Genomic DNA, 25,035 nt, shown 5'->3' on the forward strand with positions numbered 1-25,035 from the left:
TCTTCGAAAGAAATAAAGGGGGAAAACTGAGGGTAGCACGAGGCTTTGTCTGCTGCCAGGGACAAACCAACAGGAGCAAAGGCTTTGGGGTCCCCAAGCCACTCCAAATGGATAGAGTCAAACCTGGGAGCCCGTGGGAGCCAGGTGGTGCCCACCCCAGGGCATCCATATCGGCTTCAGAAGCCAGGATGGGAGCTCTGACAGCAAAAACCAAAGTCTGCCAAACAGGCATCACCTCAGATCATCCCACAGCTGGGGATCACTCTTTCTTATAGCAGAATTGCAGTTAGTAAATGTAGAAGAAATGATGGAAATAGAAAACTCATCACTATGTAGACAAACACCACAGTAAAAAGTGGTGCATGCACGAATCAATGACTGATGCTAAAGGAGATACAAAGCAGAAAAGGAGTAACTTTAAGGTGTCTGTCAAGTTTCTCCATTATAATCATGTGATTCAAGTTAACACCACTAGTAATAAGACACACCAGTATAATATACCCCTGTTATGATACACTAAGAGGGCACAACATCACTTCTCTAGTATTCTTGTCAAACTGCATAGCCTCAATCTAATCACGATAAAGCAAGAGACAAACCCAAAACGAAGGACTTTCTACAAAATACTTGGCCAGTATTCTTCAAAAGTGTCAAGGTCAGGAAAGACAAAATCTGAGGAACTGACTGGAAGAGAGTAAGGAAATATGACAACTAAATGTAATGTGACATCCTGGATTGGATTCTCAGGACCAGAAATTCAAATAAGGTCTGTAGATTAATCACATCAGATCAATGTTAGTTTCCTGGTTTCAATAACTGTAAGCTGTTAACATTAGGGGAAGCTGAGTAAAGGGTACAATGAGAACTCTCTATACTATTTGTACTACGTTTCTGTAAATCTGAAATTATTTCAAAATAAAATGTTGCCTGCTTTAAGCTTCCATAAAACTTCTTTTGTAGGCATTAAATACACAGGAATGAAGTCCTAAGAAAATCTTTACTATCTTGAAGGATTCTCAGAAGGCCTTTTTAGGAATAGAAGAGAGAGGTCCACATTTCAAGTAAATGGAAGAGGTAGGAAATGGGGGATACTTATTCTTCCAGTACATATAAGTGTAGGCTCTTCAAAAGGTGACAATCAATAGTGGCACAGAGGGACTCAAGTAAAATCCTAAAGTGGAATAACTTGGCTGTAACTAAGGTTGAGTCCCTTTCCATCAACAGGAAAAAGTTCTTCAAACAGACACATCAAGTATCCCATAAGCGTTTTACTTAAGAAACCTATAAATCACAAAATCCGAGTTGAGAATGGAATTTATGGTAAGACAAAGCAGGGAAGACTAATGATTTTTTTTTTTTAAGAAACTATAAGCATAGGATAAGATGGAAATCCAACCAACAGGCAACTGTATCCCAACTACATACCTTTCAAGGAACAGGAGTCAAAAGAATAGAATAACATTATTAAGCTGTATTCTTCTGATTTGGGCACCTGTTTGTTTGCAAAATGTTATAAAATTTTTAAGGTTTTCGATAAATCAGAGGTCCTAATAGCTTTAGGCCCCTCAAAAGTGATGAGCTGTGATATAATCAACATGACCTAATACAATTTCACTTCTTCCTTTCAAGAAATAGATATTTCAAACTATTACATAAGGAGGCAAGTATTTTGCCCTCTAGCTATAGAGCTGGCAAAAAATTATAAATGAACACCTTCACCCTCCATGGATACTTAAATAATGAAAACAGAGGAAACTAATAATAAATCCACACCACATAAGAATGTTAGGATGCCTAAACAGAAAGACTATCCCCACCTTTAAGGTGACTGCCCGCTCTCTTCCTACTTATACAACACCAAATAGAAAGATGCAAACTATTCTCTCATCCTAACAAAGCAGATTAAAAAGCGCTTTCACTAACCTGCCCTTTTATATTGCCAGACTGATTTCAGAAAGTATGTCTTACCTTTTGGCATCCGGGTGAGTGGCGGATCACAACACTCCATGTGAAAACCTCGGTCACAGGAATCACAAAAGAGCATGTTATCCTAAAGGAGAGAAAGAACAGTTCGGTTCAACCTTGTGAAACATGTCAGGATCATGACTTCATGAAACCTAGGAAGCTCCTTTCCGTAAAGAAGATGAGTTACCATAACAATGAAAGTTCCCTTAATTTGTATTAGTTGAGTAAACGGACAGCCTGAGTTAGCAAAAAGTTTTGCTTCATCCATCTTTAATAAAGAACTAAAGTTTTATTATTTTTAAGTTTATCCAGTAGCCAGATACAAGCTAACTTTGGTCTGTTTTAATAAAAGAAGAGAAATGGATGACTGTAATTAATATAACTGACCATCCCTAAATGAATACCTCCATATCACTCAAACAAATTTCACGAGTATTTCTTTAAAGTAGCTAGTCTCTCTGCAAACATACAATTAAGGTGCTTTAGAAACTACCTAGATATCATCCAAGTGTCAATGAGCAACTATTCTAAACTAATGATGGAGCTACTGAAGGAGCTACTGTTCTAAATTCTGCTGGACCAAGTGACTGAAAATAACCAACCAAACTTAGAGGAAAATGCCAGTTGTACATTCTACTTATAAATGAAATATTCACATTGGAAGACGAAGATACTCACTGCATTTTTGCCTTGATCTCGACAGGAGCTGCACGTTTTACACTCGATGCACTGCCACCGTAAGGCCTTCACTCTAACCGTTAGCTCAGGGGAAAACTTTAAACAGGATGGATGACCTAATAAGGGGAAAGTTCGCAAACAAAACAATGAAGAATCATTTTGTAACTGTATTAAAGGAATGAGGTAGAAAAAGGCAATTTTCTTAAACCAAAACATCAAGGAAAACAAGAAGCCCCTGGAAGCTTGCCACACACGCCTCATCAGGACTGGGCACTCAATTCAGTTTTATGCGTGCTAAATATATCACCCTCCCCAATTTGAAAATAAAAGCTTGACAAACTCCAAACTTTTATTAAGCCCGCATTAATTAAAGCACTATGTGTGTACACATGCTCCCATGCATATGAATACAAAACATACCTGGGCCATTTCTGGAAGAGTAACACAAAAACTGTTTACAACTGTAACATCCTAGGATATAGAGCTATGAATATTTTGCAGGAAAAGGATTTTACATTTTACTTTATACCCTTCTGTGCTCTCATTTTTAAAACAATAACATGAGTTACTTTTACAACTAAAAAATATATTTTTTAAATGCCATCATTTAAAAGTGAGTTATGGGGCTTCCCTGGTGGCGCAGTGGTTGAGAGTCAGCCTGCCGATGCAGGGGACGCAGGTTCGTGCCCTGGTCCGGGAAGATCCCACATGCCGTGGAGCAGCTGGGCCCGTGAGCCATGGCCGCTGAGTCTGCGCGTCCGGAGCCTGTGCTCCGCAACGAGCGAGACCACAACAGTGGGAGGCCCGCGTACCACAAAAAATAAATAAATAAATAAATAAATGTGAGTTATGTGCTCATGATTTAAGGCACTCAAGCTAAAATTAAAACCTAAGCAATATTTCTATTGTGATCAAAATTAATAGTAACAGAAAAAAAATGTTTCCTCTCCCGAAAATTAGTATCAGTTTGATTCTCAAAAACTTAGGGTAGCCAATTTGCTCTTAACTCTGAAAAGATTTATCCCTTTCCTCTAAAAATTCGTTATGTTTATTTTTCTTCAGTGAGAGAAAGTGTTGGTTAAATTATCTTCTCTCCTCTCTCTTCTATTCCTAAATAATTTTCTCTTTTAAGAGATGATAAGAAATTTATCACCAAAACATCACTAACATCCAAGGAAAATGGAAGAGGTGTAAAAACCTCACCCATAATCTCATCATCCTACAATAGCCATTTTCGTGTCCTACTCTTCCTTTGTAAACTAACTAAAGCCCTTGCATGGTTTTAATTATAGAATATATACGGCTTTGATTTGCTTTTCTTCATTATTTTATTCAAGCAAACTTTATATTTACATTCCTTAAACTGATTATATTCCACTGACTTGACACACTATAACCTACCTGACCATTTCCCTGTTGCAAATATTTAGACAATTACCCGTAACAGTTATTAGATCACTAAAGTGAATTATTTCATGATGATAGATTCTTTCCTTCTTTTAAGTTAATTCCTGAGAATAAATTCCTGAAAGAGGAGTTGGTGAGATGAAATAAACATTGCTATAGCTTGAGAGGTAGACTTGCTCTGCCAAAACATGCTTCAAGTCCTATGATATAATACCCAGTGCCACCAGCAAAGCACAAATACTTCACCACAATTTTATCAGCTCCAGTTTGGGCTCTCTTATCTTTTGAGCTCTATAAAAGCTATAAAGTAACACTTCGCTGCTGCTTTGGTGTGCGCTCCTATTATTATTTGGGTAGAACGTTTTTCACACGCTCAACTCTTAAATTTCTCTCGTGTGAACTGCCTATTCATAGGCTCTGCCCCAGACTTCACGTTTAGAATGTAAGCACGCGCTCTATACTTTAGAGCTTTTGGCCCCTTGCCATATTTAATGCAATTATTTTTCTCAAACAATTCTTGCTTTTAAAAATTTGGGGTATTTTAGTTCTCAATTTGAAAAATACCAAATTTCGTATACTTGACCATGTCCATACTTTCTTCCTTGGTTATTCTGATAGCCAAGCTCCAAGCAGCCCTCCTGGCAACACCACCAGTTCACGCCCTTGTGTAGTTCTCTCCCACAGCAAACAGGATACTGCTGAGATGACAGCATGACTTCTAAGGTAAGTATAAGACATGCTGCCAATTCCACCTTGCTCTTTCTCTCAGATACCTGCTTGGGGGAATCAGCCGCCACCTGTGGACACTCATGCAGCCCTATGGGAAGGTCCACAGGGCAAAGAGCTGAGGCTTCCTGTCAACAGGCAGCATTAACTTGCCAGCCAGGTAAATGAGTCACCATGAAAGCCTTCAGATGACACAAGCACAGGACCTGCAATCTTAACTGCAACCTCATGAAAGATCCCAAACCAAAACCACCCAGATAAGCCACTCCCTAATTCCTGACCCAAAGAAACAACATGAAATAAACACTGTTTGTTGTTGCTTTTAGCTGCTAAGTTTTGTAGTAATTTATTTCTATAGCAATGGTAACTAATAGTTATCTTACTAGTTCTTTAAAAGTCCCCTCTATAGTAAGATTTTCAAAGTACGCTCTTCCCTATCTTACAGAAACTCCGAGACCACCTCAAATATAATGCTTCTTGGAAGGCAGGGCTACAACACAACCCTCTCCCTGCTCCCATTTCACTCCTACCTCACCTAAAGCAGATTCATTTTTATCTGTTTTATATATTTGAGTTCTCATAAGATTTCTGAAGGGTTCCATTACTAAAATAGTTTGGAAATCACTGTATTGTATGACATATCACTATATTTTTGTCTAACCTTTTATGATTTTATGGTTTATATTAACTGTGAAACCACCCAGAATTCATTTTGGTTTGTGGTATTATGCTGGATATGGTCACCACTACTCAAGATCTCTTCCCACCTCCTTCTAATGCCTTCTATACATAAAAACCGAAAAGCTGAAGACTATACTTCCCAGACTCTCTTGCAGTTAGGCTCTAGATACGAATTAAATTCTACCAATGGGATGTGTTTGAGTGATTTCTGAAAGGCAGTAATGAAGCAAAGACCATCTTCTTCCTGATACTGTTTTCTAATGAAAAGTTATGAAAACGCCAGTGTCTACTCTCCACCTTCATAGCTATCCAGAAGCAGTTGTGACGACGGCCGAATTCAGTATTTCAGCACCAGCTACAGAACTCAACGGTTCTGCAGTACTTCCCACTTCCACCTCTTCCAGATGGAGGCAGATGCAGTGGCTCCCTGGTGGGCCAGTTCTGCAACGTCCCAGGAATCAGTCCTTGAGGCCCAGTCCAGAGCTTGCCTCTTCAGCCCTTCCAACGATCTCACAAAAACCTGATTCTAGTATTAAATTCCTCTCCCGTTGAAGTATGTAGTGTGTTTTCTGCTTTCTGGACTAAATCCTATTTGTTACTGGTATAAAACACTGACTATTAAGCCAATGATTAAAGATACTGCAAAGCCTCTTAAGTTCTTAAAATGCAGACCAAGACTATCTCTGGAATTGACAAATTAGGAGACTCTTTGCAAAACCTTTTTTAGAGCCCAGAGTTTCGCACAGCTCACTAAATTGCAGTGTCAACGCTCTATTTCCCAATGTGACATATGTAAGTTTCTATCAAGAAAAACAAATCTGTTATCATCCTGGTTCTATTCATGAAGCCTGAGGCATAAATCAAGAAAGATAAGTAGTGATTATTAAAGAAACCAGCAATAACTTCTAACTGATTGCTGTGATTTGAACAGATGTTTGATAGTGAAATATAAAGATCAACAGAAAAAAATAAGTCTATGGAAAGCTTTTTATAAAAACAACAATAACAGCTGAGGCCTGATTTAACTTAACTGAATAAAACATTTCAACTATACATTTAAATCCCTCCCTCATCTAGAAGCTCATCTCAGGTACCTAAAACCAGAATCAAATTAAAATGTTCCTTTCTTAAGGACCAAGGGTACAAACTCCAGTCAATCATCCTCTCGCCTGAGGGCACCTGTCACAAGGACACAAGGGCTACATACCACTGTTGCCGCAGTCTGCACAGGAGATTAGTTCCTCTGGCTTCTTTTCTCGGTTTTGGTCTTTTGTACCAAGACAGAAACTACAGATGGGGATTGGTTCAGCAACTGGCTGTAAAGAAAAACACAATTCACTCAGGTACTGGGCTTTTTTTTTAGTATAAATATAAAGACATTACAATTACAGTTGTAAATTCCTTCGAGAGTTACATATAATTTTAGGACAAATGTATCCCCCTCCTGAATTTCCAACAAAGTAGGTGAGTTTTTACCAAGCTGCTTTGGCTGGGCCTTTACAAACAGTCCCCATAGTGACAAGTCTGGTCCAAAAAATCATATCCCAATCATGTTGGTCACTTAGAAACTAAATGATACAGTGTGGATTAGGCAAAGCAAATCCATTACCTAAGATTGAAAACTTCAACTGAATTAAGCACAAGAAATCATAGTATCAGCCCTTAAAAGGCATGTGATGTAGGAGAAAAATAAGATGTTTAATAAGCATAATGAAAGGTAACAGTAAGAGCTCTGTACAAATGGGAAAGATAAATTGCGACTGTGGTTTGGAGGAGAAGGGTTGAACGAGGAAGATAACACACATTAAGTGCCAGTACTTAATACATGTTGCTATGGTATCTTAAGAAGCTTGTCCAAGGACAACAGATAGTAATTGTTAAAAGCAGGTTTAAACCTAGGTCTCTAGGTTCCTCCACAGCACTGGATGGAGAGAAAGGCAATACAGGTAGTGTAAACAAGGTGAACTTCGGTTTGCAGTCTGCCAAGGCTAGTGCTTAAAGGATATGGCTTCCGTGATGAGTGGAGGGAGGAAGACTAGACCACTTCTTTAAGACTGCCACTGAATGTCTTATAAAGAAGTTGGACTTTATCCTGAAGAAAAGACGAACAGGTTACTGAACCAAAAGATGATCAACTGTATTTGACAAAAATAATTCCAGTAGCAATAACGAAGACAAACTGGGGAAAACCTAAAGATAAGTAGAACAATTAAACAGTGATTGCAACAGTCTGGTGAAGACAAGATAAGAAGTTGAACCAAAGCTAAGGGAAAGGAATAGGAAAACATAGCTATGGACTCAGAAACCAGCTAGTTGTGGAAGTGATAGAATAGGAATTAAACATGACTAACTTAACTGAAAAGATGGGAATGTCATCAACTGTGAAAGGTGAGTCATTTTAAAGAAGAAAACCAGGAGGAAAGCAAAGGGATGATGAATCTGATTTCAGGTGTGTTTAGTTGGAGGTACTCTCATTCACCTCTCAACTACATATGCTAAGCATTGTGCAGGACAGTGATACAAACCCCTCAAGATGCTTTTAGTCTACAGGGGAGAACAGATGTTTGCAGGTACTATGATAGGGAAACAAAGGAAGAAGTGACCAAGTAGGGAAAAGTGGTATCAGGGAAGGGCTTCACAGAGGTATCTGACAGGCAGGCATACCTGAAGGGGATGTTCAAAGAAAATATAGAATCATACAGAAATGGATTTGGGAGATGGGAGGTATGAGCTTAGTTTGGGACTTAATGAGGTTAAAATGCCTAAGAAACATCAAAGGGGCAATGCCCATGGATCTGGAGTTCAAGAGAAAAGGTGGTCTGGAAATAAAAATCTGGAAGTCACAGACAGTCAGCCCTCCATATCCGCAGGTTCCACATCCTTGAATTCAACCAACCGTGGATCCTAATCAGTTGAATCTGGAACCCAGACCCTGCAGATACCTTGAGGGCTGACTGCACGTACAAAATGGCAGTAAGGCCATCACAGTTGATGAGTTCTCCCATGGAGAACAGGTGGAAAGAAGAAAGCCAAGGTCAAAACATCAAAATTTAAGGGACTGGCAGAGGAAAAAGCCTGAAAAGGAAGTAGACTAGTCAGAGAGTTGGATGGTACATCAACGTAAAAATGTCCAACACAAGCAAACTAACAGTACTGCTCAGCCAAGCGGTGAAATGAGAGATGAACAGCAGGAAGCTGTCGTAACAACTGGGCCTGTGGTAAAGACAACCACAGCCTTTCTTTAAAAAGAAATATGAAAAGGAACCAGGGACTAACGTCGGGAAAGACTTCATCCAGGAGTAGAAACTTGAAGTAACCTCTAAAGAAGGTAGAAGCAAGGTCATGAGGCTTAAGCTTTATGCTGTAGCCTCTAAGCACCACAAGAAGATTTTAACAGAGGAATGGTATGAGTAAGATTTGAAGTTTAGAAAAGTCACTCTGTACGTGGTTGGAAATGGATGGGAAGGGATATGATCTATGATCCAGGCCCTGAGTACCAAGGGCCTGCATTAAGGCACTGATGAAAGGACTGGAGAAGAGACAAAAGAGGTATTTAAAGGTATAACTGGCAGGAACTGCTGGCTAACTGATTTGGGTTAGGAAACACAGTAAGAAGGACGCAAAAGGACTAGAAAGACACCATTAAAGAAGTGAAGAGGCAAAGCCACAGAATGGAAGATATTAACTCACATTTAACCAACAAATGTTCATATCCAGTACTGTATATACAAAGAACTCTTACATGTCAATAAGGAAAAGACAGACAGAAGACTTCAACAGGTACTTTACAACAGAAAATACATATGTAATATACAAGTGGCCAATAAACATAAGAAAAGATGCTCAACCTCACTAGCCATCAAGGAAGCAGATCTTCAAGGATGGCTAAAATTATGAAGACTGGCAATAGTAAGTATTGGTAAGAAAATGGAACAAAAGAAACTCTCTTACCCTGCTGATAGGAATATAAATTGACAAAACCACTCTGAAAACTACTAAAAATAAACACAGCATACCATATGATCCTGCACTTCCACTCCTGGCTATATACCCAAACGAAGTACATACACACAATATATAATAAAGCATACACAAAAATGAGCAGAGCAGCATTATTCATAACACCAAAATCTACTCAAATAAAAACTACCCAAATAACTATCAATGAATGGTTACACAAATAAATTATGTTATATCCTGCTACAGTAGACCATTAAACAGTAATGAAAATAAATTACAGTCAACATATCACAAACAACAGCAAATGAAAGAATAGACCCAGAAGAATACATAATATATCATTTTATTTATATAAAGTTCAAAAATAGTTCTATATTATTGTAAGTCAGGATAGTGATTATACCTTTAGGGAGAAAGAAAGAGGTAATGAATTGGAGAGGGGCTTCTGAGGTATAAATAATGTTACTTTTCTTGACCTGGATGATGGTTTCATGGATCTTAATTAGGAATTAAGGCATACACTTACAATCTGTGTACTTTTCTGAATATATATTTTAATTAGAAAGTTAAATTTAATTATGAACATCTATTGAGGAGGACTGTGGTACCTCTGGAATATTCTGAAAGAAATACCGATGGTGATTTAGACAGTGAAGTTTGGAACTTAGAAAAGAGGCTAGAGATAGATTCAAAAGACATGAGTGTGCAGGTGATAACTGACAATGCCCAGTGAGAGGGTGGAGGTAAGTGGAGTAGGTGGAAGGGGTAGACAGTAAAGGGAGGGGAGTAGAGAAGTGAGACAAAGTCGGGATAGAAGAGCAGCAACATTTAGAAGCATCAGAGGAAAAGCAGGCCAGAAAGGACCAAGACAAAACAGAACCAAGAGAAGTGATGACACAAGAATTTCAAGAAGCAGAGAGCAATCAAAAATCAATGTTGGGAAGATAAAGTAACTACTGGATTCTACAACTGAGAAATAGCTGGAGACCTCACTAAGACAGAGCCCTTCTCAGTGACAGGATAAGAACTGAAGTCATAGGAACCAACAAGCTGCCATGCAGGGACGGAGAGTAGACAGGAGATAGCTAAAAGGAAATGACAAAGGGTTTTGATGTGTTCTAGTTATTTCAAATGAGAAAGACTAAACCTATTTAAATGTGGAAGAGAAGACACACATGGTCCAAGAGATTCAAGAAACAAGAAATAACAGGAACATATTATGTAGTAAGGATTAGGCTACACTGTTCAACATGGCAGGCACTACAACATGTGGCTATTTAAATTTAAAATAAAACTAATTTAATCCCTCAGTCATACCAGCTACATTTAAATTGCCCAAGAGTCACATGTGGCTACTGACTACAGTTTTGGACAGCAAAAATACAGAACTATTTCATCATTACACAAAGTTCTATTGGAAAACACTGGCTTAGAAAAGAGGATGGATTTGTAAGCACAGGTAAAGGGACTGGCCTTCGCAGACAGAATGGTGTAGATGCATACTGCTTGCAGGTGGGATGGTGGGAACAGGGAAAAGTCGAGGATGTTCACTTTCAATAGCCTCATTATTTCTGGAAAATAGGAAATAAAATCACCTGCTATAAGTGGGACAGCGATTGGCTAGACAGACCATGAGAAAGTGATAACTGACAGAGAAAACTGAGAGGTGAGACTGGCTGGGTTTAAGAACAGAGATAACAGCAACAACAGAAAAACCTCCTATCAAAATGGAAATGGACACACATTCCTCAGGCAAGACAGAATCAGCAAAGTATGTATTAACATAGAATAAATTTGAAATACAGAAGAGAAAAGCTGATGAAATCCCTACAAAGTGGCCTCTATATTTTCACTAAAATAGAAGGCTATGTTTTTGCTTAGAGAAGTAGATAGGTATGGGTTTGGGCATTTACAGAGCAGAAAAGTCTGAAAATCTGTGTGGAAAGTGACAGGGAATCACTTCGTGATGGAAAATAAAACTGTCAATCAGCCCTAACCACAAAGCTAAGATAGAGAATCAATGTGTAGTATTTCCAATCAAGAAGGTTGTACAACTTTCCTTAATACCTCTGAAGCCTTGGACTCACAAAATCAGAGAACTGTAGATAGACAAGATAAGCTAAAGGGTGGGAATTCCCCAGAATGCAAATGCAAATATTTCTACAACAGTGGGCCACAAAGTTAAGGCTGGACATCATAAGCAGAACAGGGCCTGACAAACTGAAAGTCTGAGTTAAGGACCAATAGGAATCCTGATCAAATGGAAATAAAGGTCCAGTAGAAAGTAAAAGAAACAGAAAAGTAGAAAAACTAAAGATTGTGGTTAGCAGAGGAGTGTTAGAGTTTCTGATTTCCTACGTATGAAGTTCTTGCTAATAAAGAAAACCCCAAATGGCAAATGTGCATGAATTCTTTAACATTTAGTAAACACTATTCTAGACAATTGAGGATACAATGGTGAGAAAGACAAAGCTCCCACTTTCAAAGAGTTTTACATTCCAGTTGAAAGCAGAAGAAAGTAAAACTGAAGACAATAAAAGAAGTCAAAAAGCTGGGAAAGCATGATCTTAGAAGAATCATATACATGTGTTCAACTAAGTGAAAATGACAACTGTGCCCAAGATAGGAAAGTTCTGCAAAAACTTTAAGTTTTAGAGAAAAGAATATTGGTAAATGACAGCTCTCCCCACCACCCGCCCGCACACACACACAATCAGAGCTCATGGTGGGAAGAACTTCATGTCAGAACTTGTTCCATAAGAGAACAACAATCATCTGAGAAGTGGTAAAGATCAAGGATTGTGTATCAACTTGTCTTCCTGGGTCTCTCCCTACCCACCCTCTTTTTAAAATAGGGATAAGAGTATGGAAAAGTAGCTCCACTAGGAAGATATGGACACAGTCCAATGTAAGGATCTGCTACTGGCAGACTAGTGGTTCCACTTTCACATAAAGTGCAGTGTATCTCTTCAGCAGTCTGGCTAAAAAAGAAACAAAGCTGGGTTCAGATAAAGAATCCTGTATAACCTGCAATCGTGGAGCTGGAGAAACCTATGTTACAATAAGAAGCTACAGGGCAGAGCAGGAACAGTATCATAACTCAAATTTAGTTAACATAATTAACAGATATTAAGTTAATCTGCTGCTACTTCTGAGGGATAGATTAGATCATACTTAAGGAAGCAAACATGCAAGGATGAAGAAAAGAGGAAGTCTGAAAAACAAATTGCTATTCTTCAGTATAGGAAATATAGTCTTAAAAAAGTAAAACTATGCAGTAATCTGTGTCTTCAAGCATATATCTTTGTCATCTAGAACCAGACAATAAAGTTCTTAATGGCAGAAATGTTATTTAAAATCATACCTAAGAAATCTTTACCAAAACTATCCCCATATGTTCCTGTATGTTCCCTGTAATATTTCTGCCGTTAATATTTTTAATATATGATCACTGCTCCATATTACTAGATTTTGTCTACCTCAAACAAAATAATTGAGTTCATTCAAGTCTTTCATTAAAGTTGGGGGAAAGGGGTGGGCAGTGATTTAGACACACTGGCTGCATGGTTAACTTGGAGCTGTGCAGGCAGTGTAACTCAGTTATTCTGGTACTTATCAAACAACAACAGTCTTAGACCTTGCCTACTCCCTACACAAAACAATTCGATTATTATCAGCAATAAAAAGTTTAAACAGTATTGGTATTTACAGTGTGAAAATACGACAGGCTGGAAAGCAATTTGTTAAGTCAATTAAAGACATTGGTCCAAACAGACTCAAATTTTATACAGACAGATACTTTTCAGTAACACATGGCAGTACAGCCATAATTTCCTTGAACTAAACACTGTACAATGAAGATGTTTATTCTTTGACATCATAGGACCAAGCATAAAAATAATAAATATTTCAGCTACCAAAACAAAACTGAATCCATAAAGAAATACTATTACCAACAGTGATCGTGATATTTTAACTAATTGATAATTTCAGGGTTTTAAAAAAAATTATTTTCAGGGCATTTTTTAAGTGCAATTTGGGAAAGAGTAACAGTACTTTGAGGATGAGTCATTTTAGCTGATGAACTAGAAGCAAAAAAGTGGTTTAAATAAATCATCTAGGTTACAAAATAAACCTGAGGTTTTCTGTGTTGATCAAATAGAACTGCTAATCAGTTAACTGTGTGATTTGTTTTAGCATATGCCTAACCATATCGTGAAGTGCGTAAAAACTTACAACTCCAGATCATTCTCATTCCCAAAATATCACTGAGCATGAAAATCAGTGAGAAAAGCTAACACTACATTGTGCTCACTGTAAGATTTGAACCTGAAATGTACTGGGGTAGTGATATTCATAACATTTTCCAAGTAAAACTCTTACCAGCTGATTTCAATTATCCTGTATCACAAAGATAAAATAAGAACAATTGATAATCCATGAGTAAAGTCTTTTAAAATATGTATAGAGATACACAATATGCAATATAATCACTTGTTCCCAGAACTGTCCAAACGTAGTCCTTATATCTGATTATTCTCATATCTATATAAAGTAAACCTACTCCTACAGCTAATAAAACAAGAAAAAAAATTGTAGCAAATGACTTTACACACCATTGAACACAGAAGCCAGAGTGAGCCTGTTAGAAGGTAAATCAGAACAGTCGCTTGGTGCCCCAAACTCTCCATCCAGCCCAAGCACTTCCAGCTTAAAGGCCCCATGTGATCTGTACCCCCGCACACAAGCCCACAGTGGCCTCTCTGACCTAATCTCTTATTGCTCTCTCCCTCTCACTTTCTACTCCAGCCCCCTTGCTTGCTCTTTCTTTACAAGTCAACTGTTCCAGGCCTTTGCATTTGCTTTCCTTCTATCTGGAATGCTCTTCCCTAGATCCTTCCTCTACGCAAAAGTCACCTTCTCAGTAAGGCTTTCTGTGGCCACTCCAACAATTCAAAGCAACTCACCAGCTACAATAATTCATAAACCCCTGCCTTTATTTTTTCTTCTTAACTCTTTTCACTAATTAAAATATTGTGTGTGTATGTGTATCTTATCATTTGTCCCCCACTAAATGTAAACTCCATGAAGACTCTGACTTCTGTTTGTTGAGGACTGTATTCCTAGTACTAAGAACAGTGCCTAGCATGTAATATGCATTTGAGAAGTGTTCAATACATTAATCAAAGTACCTTGAAAAACTGGTAATAATAAGAAAAACAGTATCTCAGAAAGAACTATGAGTTGGTTATGAGCCTGATGAAGCTATGCACAGCTCAATAATAATCTTAATAATATAAAAATGCTCTACTGTTTCAAAGTAATCTCACCAAGTGATTTCATGACCTCAATAACTAAGTAAGATTTCGGTCACAGCAACCTACTGCCATTCAATTTCTCAAAAGTAGGGGGAGATTTGTGGCAGGAGGCACTTAAATTGTACCCTGTGTCATGGGTTGCCCTAGGCTGCCTTAAGCACCACGTTGAGATCTCCACAATAATCACTGGATGGCAGCACTGAGCCAAATACACAGTAGATGCTCCCATTAGTAGACAGATGGTTGAGTAGCATTCTGACTTGAGTTTTTGGAAATAACTTTGATTAAAAAAAGAACAGCAAAAATTTTGCCCAATGATCTCTATTACATGAGGTTACGCCATGAAAGAAAATAAATTTTGGACACAATCATTTAGACAATCTTAAATATAATGACATTTTCTAAATGCTGAGACACATTATCTGAGATATTCCCATCTTTATTAAAGTCCAATTTTAATTTTTCCCAGACTTGACGTTAATTTTTTAATCCACTATATACCTGTCACTGTCTTCATCTTCTAATATCTTCTGAGGACCTCAAATCCACCTTTATGTTGTCTCTGTTCTTAAACACTGACATAAAGGATAATCAAGAATCTGTTTTGTTGCAATTATTTCTTTCAAGACTGACCTGAATGATAAATTCTGGAATTGTGACCACCCGAATTTTCAAGGAAAAAAACCCTGCACTTAGACTTATGATTTCAGAAACCTCTAAGAGATCCTGTCACAGACTATCAGGCAATAAAGATTTGTGACTTCTTAAAAGCTACAAATTCTCGTTTTATGACCACTAGAAATGATTGAGACAAGTTAGCAGAGCCAATGTTAAGAGTATGAAAGAAGTACGTAATTCATATAAGACTCCCTATAATACTCAAACATGCATTAAGCAATAATAATGGTCATATCGTTCTTAGACTTAAATACGAAATATCTATAAAGCACTATAAAAACATTATATAAAAAACTTAATGTTCAACTATAATTGTTGCAACTCATTTTTTAAAAAATCAAGTGGCAAATCACAAAAAGGAAAAATATTGTATGATTCTACTTATATGGGGTACCTAGAGTGGTTAAATTCATACAGAAAGTAGAATAGAGGTTACCAGAAGCTGGGAAGAAGGGGAGAATGGGGAGTCACTGTTTAATGAGTACATACTTAAGATGATGAAAAAGTTCTGGAAATGGATAGTGGTGATGGCTTTAAAACACTGTGAAGGGAATTCCCTGGTGGCGCAGTGGTTAAGAATCCGCCTGCCAATTCAGGGGACACGGGTTCAATCCCTGGTCCGGGAAGATCCCGCATGCCGTAGAGCAACTAAGCCCGTGCGCCACAACTACTGAGCCTGCACTCTAGAGCCCGCGAGCCACAACTACTGAGCCCGCATGCCACAACTACTGAAGCCCACGTGCCTAGAGCCCATGCTCCACAACAAGAGAAGCCACCACAATGAGAACCCCACGCACCGCAACAAAGAGCAGCCCCCGCTCGCTGCAACTAAAGAAAGCCCATGAGCAGCAACAAAGACCCAACGCAGCCATAAATAAATAAACATTTTTTAAAATAAAACACTGTTAATATACTCAATGCCACTGAATTGTACACTAAAAAATGTTTAAAATAAATTTTATGTAAATTTTACAATAAAAAATAAAAAAATTAAGTGCTATGATTTTTCATATTCTCACAAGTCAGATGATTGAAGTAATAAGGTCAAAATTGATAAAGGTGAGAAGCAACTATTATAATTTGTCCTCATCTTGAAAACCTGTATCTTTTAACTGTTCCTGTGGAACCCCTTATTATGTTAACTTTGAGTGCAGTAATTAAGACTTAGAAATATAGTTTTAACTCTCCCCAAAATGAAAACGTTTTTAATTACTAATAACAAATTATGGTTATTAAATTTAACCATTAGGCATTTTATTCTCACTGTACCTACACCAAAGTTGGTTACCTTTTCATCCAATTACATAAAAATAGCTCACCCTTATGCCTTAACAATTTTCTTGTAAAACAAGTCTAAGAATAAAAGTCTATCAATCAAGCACCAGTCTCAAGCTGAAACCTCTTTCTGACCACTGTGTGATCCAGCCAGTTTCTGAACCATCATAAGCTCCTCTCAAATCTACCCACTGAATTTCTCTTCCTTACATTTAACTTTTCCTAAAACCACAGCCCTCACCTACCTCTTTGAATTTTTCTAGTGGTTCAGATCTATTTGTTTATCCTGTTTCTTCTACTGCAATTATAATCAAGTAAAATAAATTTAACTGCAAATTAACTTTCTTCAATGGATATTTATTTCACACAACTTGAAATTTAAATAACTTTCAGCAGAGATATCATTTATTAGTTGATAATATCTACTGCTGAAGTACTGTTATATATAATAAAGCTAAAAAAATGGCTCTATTATATATAATAAGTACCCAAAGGATAAAGAGGAGGTAAGTCTTAGCTTAGAAAAGACGAAAACTGAACTATTCTTAGGTATGGTATAGTGAAGGAAACCAAAATGTTGCTCAGTGACAGAGCACACGGAAAGCAAATATTGCTACCTTTTCAAAATACTATCCAAAGCATAAGAAGTCTGGTAAATACTACTGTTTGGTAAGCACTGTAATGTAACATAAAAATTTGAGAAGACAAAAAAAGAATCAGGACTCACATTTTTAAAGCACTTATAAATGTCAGTAAATACAAAAAATCCACACAAAATAATTAGAAACCAATTAAATTGGTTTCACTTTTCACATTAACCACTTACACACACAAAAAAAAAAATTCAAAAGCAAGCCTTTTGAGAGGATGTTTGCACGATTCGTTTTTTCCAATATTAGAAGAGAAGCAAACTGCCCATAACAGTTCACTTTAGGAAATCAATGCGTTGTTGGAAGGCATTTATACACTGTTGAAAAAGCTGGACATTCTAACATACACTGTCCCTCTTCCAGTCAGGCAAGTCCTCCTCTCGGTTTCACCCAGTTCTTCATTCCTTCACTACCAACGGCCTTGGGTGAACTCATGCTCCTTCCAAATCCTTTCCAACAGCTTAGAATCCAATCTGCCTTCATCTTTTCCAGAAAGACAACCCTAGGTAAGCAGAAATCACCCTAGACCTCTTAATTCATCTCGTTAAGTGCCTGTACACAGTATGTACTAAGCACTTGCTGAAATTAAAATACAACAAAATCATGCTTAGCTCCAAATAGGTTTATTAGCTACTTCCTCAAAGCCTTTCCTCCAAGAATCGATAACCTTCAGGGGAGACATAACTTGGGTAGGATTTAATCTCTTTAAATTCTTCAGCACCTCATAGGCTATTAAGTACTCTGTGGCTGCTTATTAAACATTCTTTTAGGATAATCTTTTCCTCAACAGCATACAGTCATAAAAGATATATAATAATAAAACAACATGAATGGCCTGGAAAAGAGTCCATTTTCTACTATTTACAGTCTACAATAAGGTAATCTTGCATAATTTTAATCAGTTCCAACATAATCCATTAGCCATTACAAAGCTTTAATAGGGGTACTAAATTGAGTTCTTTTATTATTATGAGTTCATTCAATAACTTCTACACTTAGATACCATAACAAGATCACTGGTGAAAGAAAATACATTACTGATATAATGAGATCAGTAACAATCAATTTCAATTTACACTTTTACTATGTATACAGATTACTGTACATTTAGATGAGAAAGTAATCATCTGTCAAGATACTATAACAATTTTCTATTTCTTAATCAGAGGTGACATCAAAAATGATAATATGCTTATTTGCTGGATTTAAATTCTATGCTAAGAAACAGTAAAGAGTTGTCTTTCTTTCACATATTCATCAGTTATTTGAAAGCTCCACTTTCAGTTTGTCAGATATATCACTATGTATCAATTTCCTCGTTCACCCAAATATGATACTGCCAAGTTATTACTGCCTCTCCTTTCCTTTGTGGGCCTTTCCTTCCTATTTCAGTTTCTTTTCTATACCTATGGCTCTCCCCTAATTCACAGTCATATCACCATATACAATCTTCTACACGGACTGACTCTCTCTACTCTTTGTTTCTGCACACTACTACCAGATTAATCCCCCTAAAATACTTTTTTTCATCCAGTTACTCGCCTGGCTCAAAACTTACACAACACATACCAACTCCTGCCGGCTGGTATTCCATTCCCTCCACCATACACCAAACTACCTTCCTCACACTATCTTCCTCTACTTCCAATTACTCACTTGTCTTCAAAGATCATACTTAATGCTCTTTCTCCAGGTTATTTTACCCCATCCCTCAAAGTCCTTTGTATCCCTGCCTCTAAGAATCAACTCAGTACAGCTTAGGGACAGACTGGGCTCCTACTACGGCATCACTTTGGCCAAGTTACTTAACATTTTGGTGTAAAACGGTACAACATACCTACCTTTCAAGTTATCACGAAGATAAAATGAGATAAAGTTATTGGGTGTGTAACTCAAACATAACAAGCACCTAAAAACTCTGACTTCTTATATTCCTTTTCAAAACTGTATCTATCCTTCAAAGTTTACCTTTGTTAAATGACCACCACTTTTTAAGTCAGGGCAAATGTTTGTTTTGTTTTGACACCCCCAAAAAGGCATGGTGATAAAAATTTTCCATGGGCTTACAGATTTTCTATATATGTTATTTATTTGCAAGACTGCATTAAGTTTTTAAGTCTTTCTGCACACACACATTTAGCACTTAAAAAAAACTTTAGTGGTACCTGAGTATAACAGTATTAGCAAAAGAATATTTTCTATGCTAAAAATATACAGAAGTGATGGTTTACACGACACAAGATGTTCAACAAGACTTTTGTGTTCCCTTACATTTTTAAGAGACTGCAATTATAGGCATTTATTCTGGCCAAACTAAGGTCTAAAACAAGTAGCACTTAAACAAATTGGCAAAAAGCATCATTTCCTCAAGTCCTTACCAAAAATAATAACTGACACATATCTGACAGAACAGGTAGTGCTCTGCTACTACCAGAATCACGGTGTTTGGAATTGGAAGGGATCTTCAAAAAAACATTATATACTAATTTTACCAAAGATAAAAAACATTGTCAAAGGCTATACATGACTAGTAAAGTAATTAAGTTATTCAGTCAGGTAGATAAGTCTGAATCTATTCATTAGAGTATTAACTCTAGTCAACAGCTTCAACTAAGTCACTCAAGTAAACAACCTAAAAATAAAATAATTTTTTAAAAGAAAGAAAGACCTTACAGATGGGAAAGGTTGAGTTTCCATTATTGGTAAACAGTGATACCATTCACTAATAATATGGTGTGGCAGGATTTAAACTTACATACTTAAAACTAAAGCTGACCAGTCATCCTCTCCTGCCTTCTTCAAAGAGAAGCATTATTCGCAGCAGTAAGAAATCAATCTTTGGGAATTCCCTGGCAGTCCAGTGGTTAAGACACGGCGCTTTCACTGACGTGGGCCTGCGTTCAATCCCTGGTCAGGGAACTAAGATCCCGCAAACCACCTGGTGCAGCCAAAAATAACTAAGTTAAAAAAAAAAAAGGAATCAATCTTTTACCCCTTTTTCCTACTCTGAGGGAATGATTAAGGAGCGGGTAAGGAAAACAAAAATGTAGAAGCCACAGCAGGTTCCTAATTGTAACTAAAAGGCTAAAGAGCCCTTCTGTTTCAGCACAGCACATTAGGGTCTTGGTAAACGAGGAAGGCAAACTGTCTGCCTAAAAAACCAAGAGAGGGTATTGAGAGAGGGTCAAGAAATGTGGAGGGGGCTTCCCTGGTGACACAGTGGTTGAGAGTCTGCCTGCCAATGCAGGGGACATGGGTTCGTGCCCCGGTCCGGGAGGATCCCACATGCCACGGAGCGGCTGGGCCCGTGAGCCCTGGCCACTGAGCCTGCGCATCCGGAGCCTGTGCTCCGCAAGGGGAGAGGCCACAGCAGTGAGAGGCCTGCGTACCGCAAAAAAAAAAAAAAAAAAAAAAGAAATGTGGAAGGCGGCTGGAATGTGGATAAAGAGGTGGCCGGTAAAAGGACTTTGAAGAACTGTGTAACACTCAGTTCTAAGACTGTTTCCATGCTACAATAAAGATGTTGAAACTTGTACTCCACATGAAAAACAGAAGTGAGCGATTTTTCAGTAATTAAAAAAAAAAAGTGAGGGAACTTCAGTTTGTTTCCTCACAGAGCAGGGCAGAGGTAAGAGAGCCCACTCAAGGAGCCCAGTCAGAAGGTTGTCCCTGGGTATCTGAGTAAACCTGCCCCACAGGAGGAAGGAGGCTGTTAGGAGACCAGCCTCAGCATGGAGGCTGCAGTGGGAAATGCTCTCCTACATACAAAGCACCCTGGGGTTCTAGGACTTCCAGAAGTAAACAAGAATACTTATTATATATTTGTCAGCTTCCTCATTTTTAGTTTTAATAGAAACTAGAAAACTTTTAATAGAAATAATAAAGTTTTAATAGAAAACTTTATTGTTTACCCTAATAATAAAATCATTATATTCTCATTTTAAAAATTAGCTAAGAAAGAGAGAAGAGACAGTTAAATTCTCCCTAGTCTTTCTCTTCCTCCCCTACAGTACCTACCATTTACTGAGCAACCAAAACACTGTCATATATACTTTATAGTACTAACACTTTTACACCTAACAACCACCCTATGGGGTAGGTACTATTATCACCATTTTCCAGATGAGAAAACAGATCCCTAGAAAGATTAACGTATCCTCGGTCATAAAAAGGGGCAGAGCCAGATATTATACAAACCCCAGGCATACTGGCTTCAGGGCCCACACTCTTCAACCTGACACTGTGCTGCCTCTTTTCATGTACATTGTTCTCAGCTTTCCCTATATATACAGGTTTTTTTTAAACAAAAGACATAAATAGGCTCATATTACATATGACGTACAATCTGCTTTTTGTTAAATTTATTTCCACAACAAATCTAAATCAACATCATCTTTCTAATGCCTATATAACATTCATTACATGTTTTAAGATAATCTAACCAATCCCATATACATGAACATCTAATGCTTCTAATATTTTATTATATCCAATACTGTAATCAAATATCCTTGTACATACATCTTTGCTCACCTTTGGGATTACTTCCTTAGGATATATATATATATATATATATATATATATATATATATATTTTTTTTTTTAGGATATATTTCTTGAACTGGAATTGCTGGGTCAAAGGGGTGCACATTTCTAAGATTTCTGACACATGCTGCCAACTGAATTTGAGAGAAGCTGACTCCACCAGTAGTACCTGTGCCAGCTAGAAAGCTGTTGTCTCTCAATTCCAATCTCACCCTTAGGCTGCTTTGTGATGCTGCGCTCAGAATGCACACTTCGTTTCTCCTTGCTCAGCTGCCTTCCCATTAGGCTCCACCAGTCAGGGTGCTAGAGGGAGACCAGAAGGTAAAGACAAAAGAGTGGACTTGCTCCTTCTGGTCTGTCTCCTGTTCCTGCCAATGCCATCCTAGCATTGGTCCTTTCCCAGCAGCAACAGTCATCTGCCGTCTTCAGCTTCTTCCAGCTCTCTCAGGATCAGCCTCATCAGCAGCAGGACAATGTATATCGTCTATCCTCTTGGGAGGTCTGCACCCCAACTCTGTCGGGCACCTCTCCAAGCTTTTATTTTTTATAAATTTATTTTATTTATTTATTTTTGGCTGTGTTGGGTCTTCATTGCTCTGTGCAGGCTTTCTCTAGTTGGGGCGAGCGGGGGCTACTCTTTGTTGTGGTGTGCAGGCTTCTCATTGTGGTGGCTGCTTTTGTTGCAGGGGTCTAGGCAAGTGAGCTTCAGGAGCTGTGGCTCACGGGGTCTAGAGCACAGGCTCAGTAGTTGTGGCGCACAGGCTTAGCTGCTCCGAGGCATGGGGGATCTTCCCGGACTAGGGCTCGAACCCGTGTCCCCTGCACTGGCAGGCAGATTCTTAACCACTGCACCAGCAGCGAAGCCCTCTCCAAGCTTTTAAAAGCAACCAAGCAGTGGGCCCTCCTCATAGGTCTGAACTCCAGCTCCATGGGGCCCCTCCTCCAAGTTTCTAGGTTCTAATAATCCAAATCTCTTCCTTTTGTTTTGTTATCCCAGCCTTAGGAGTGGTAGCTGCTTATGGAAGTTATCATCTTCAGTGTTCCCACTGTGCTTTTCAGTTCTCCAACATCTGCTTTATCAATGCCCTATCCTGCATTCTCTCAGGGTTTCTGTTTTTCTGACTATATCTTGACTTGGTATGTTATCTCATACCTTTTTTTTTTTAGTTTTTATTTTATACTGGAGTATAGTTGACTAACAATGATGTGTTAGTTACAGGTGTACAGCAAAGTGTGTTATCTCATACCTTAATAACTTGGCATATCTATCTTCAGGCCAGTGTTCTGGACTGAACTGTATCCCTCCAGGATTCATATGTTAAACTCTAACCCTCAATGGGACACCTGTATCTGGAGATAGGACTCTTAAGGAGGTAAAGTTAAGTGAGGTTACAAGAGTGGGTCCCTAATCATAGAGGTCTGGTGTGTTGTAAGAGCAGGAAGAGACACCAGGGCGGTGTGCCCAGAGGAAAGGCCATGTGAGACACAGCAAGAAGGTGGCCATCTGCAAGCCAGGGAGAGAGGCCTCAGGAGAAACCAACCCTGCTGGCACCTTGATCTCAGACTTCAGCCTCCAGAACTGTGAGAAAAGAAATTTCTATTTTTTAAGCCACCCAGTCTATGGTATTCTTCAATGGAAGCCTTAGCTGACTTAGACAGTCAGCTAGTAAAATCACCTCACACAATTCTCATCTTCAATGTTACCTCTACATACTATTGTCCGTACCATCTATTATGCATAAGGACACCAAATTCGATGCTGGAGAAACAAGGTGTAACAAAACTAGTTCCCTGCTTCTGGGTCTCACAATCTAGTTGTAAAACCAGAACATACACATTAAAAATACATTACAATACAGGGTAACACATGATAAGGAACAAATACAATGAAAATACTATGGTTAAAGGCACCCAAATGAACCTATTTAAAATAATGCTTTTCTAAAATGATAAAAAGTAGGACCTCATCTTATTTTTTTAAAGGACTATATAAATCTTTAATTAATAGCTAAAACCATTTTCTTTAGACATGGATTTAAACAGTCTCACCAAACTATGGAAAAGAACAAAAAGCTAATTTTTTTCTCTAAAATCACTGACACATTTTACACAATCTAGATACTCAATTTCATTAGTAGTCTTGAAAATAAGAACCCCAAACTTCCAGATCTCATATTATCTTCTTTAATTCAACAAAGTAAATGAAATCACTTGTCCTAGAAATGTCTATCTGCAATGAAGATCAACAGTTAAAAATGAGTACGTCTCTGAACTGTCTTCGAAGTCATTTGAGACGATATGCCTCTTCCTGAAGAATAGATTTTTTTTTTTTTTTTTTTTGCAGTACGCAGGCCTCTCACTGTTGTGGCCTCTCCTGTTGCAGAGCACAGGCTCCGGACGCGCAGGCTCAGCGGCCAGGGCTCACGGGCCCAGCCGCTCCGTGGCATGTGGGATCTTCCCAGACCGGGGCACGAACCCGTGTCCCCTGCATCGGCAGGCAGACTCTCAACCACTGCGCCACCAGGGAAGCCCTGAAGAACAGATTTTTTAAAGTGATGTAATAATTTCAGGTAGTTACCAGGACCTTACTTCTCTACACCACCCTAAGGTTGTCCAGAACACATGAGCACATGCCCACACATGCCCAAGTGGATATTACATCAAATTAAAATGTCTCTTTCAACCATAATTCAAGAAGAGTCATGTACCACAATGTTCACTGCAGCTCTATTTACAATAGCCAGGACATGAAAGCAACCTAAGCATCCATCGAAAGATGACTGGATAAAGATGTGGCACATATATACAATGGAATATTACTCAGCCATAAAAGGAAATGAAACTGAGTCATTTGTAGTGAGGTGGATGGACCTAGAGTCTGTCAAATAGAGTGAAGTAAGTCAGAAAGAGAAAAACAAATACCGTATGCTAACACATATATATGGGATCTAAAAAAAAAAAAAGGTTCTGAAGAACCTAGGGGCAGGACAGGAATAAAGAAGCAGATGTAGAGAATGGACTTGAGGACACAGGGAGAGGGAAGGGTAAGCTGTGACAAAGTGAGCGAGTGGCATGGACATATATACACTACCAAATGTAAAACAGATAGCTAGTGGGAAGCAGCTGCATAGGGAGATCAGCTCAGTGCTTTG

At 38.2% G+C, this 25,035-nt stretch overlaps 1 protein-coding gene across 2 annotated transcripts in view; it reads right to left on the reverse strand.

The window, feature by feature from the left end:
- Positions 1 to 25,035, reverse strand: part of KAT6A (lysine acetyltransferase 6A) — a 109,821-nt gene that overhangs the window by 47,927 nt on the left and 36,859 nt on the right. For both annotated transcript variants that reach the window (XM_033848883.2, XM_033848882.2), the window contains exons 3-5: positions 6,665 to 6,773; positions 2,644 to 2,759; positions 1,969 to 2,050 (exon numbers count right to left, since the gene is read on the reverse strand). In XM_033848883.2, the coding sequence (XP_033704774.1) occupies positions 1,969 to 2,050; positions 2,644 to 2,759; positions 6,665 to 6,773 (307 nt within the window). The remainder of the gene's footprint in view (positions 1 to 1,968; positions 2,051 to 2,643; positions 2,760 to 6,664; positions 6,774 to 25,035) is intronic.

Source organism: Tursiops truncatus, chromosome 21 (assembly GCF_011762595.2).
Source record: "Tursiops truncatus isolate mTurTru1 chromosome 21, mTurTru1.mat.Y, whole genome shotgun sequence".
Taxonomy (NCBI): Eukaryota; Metazoa; Chordata; class Mammalia; order Artiodactyla; family Delphinidae; genus Tursiops; species Tursiops truncatus.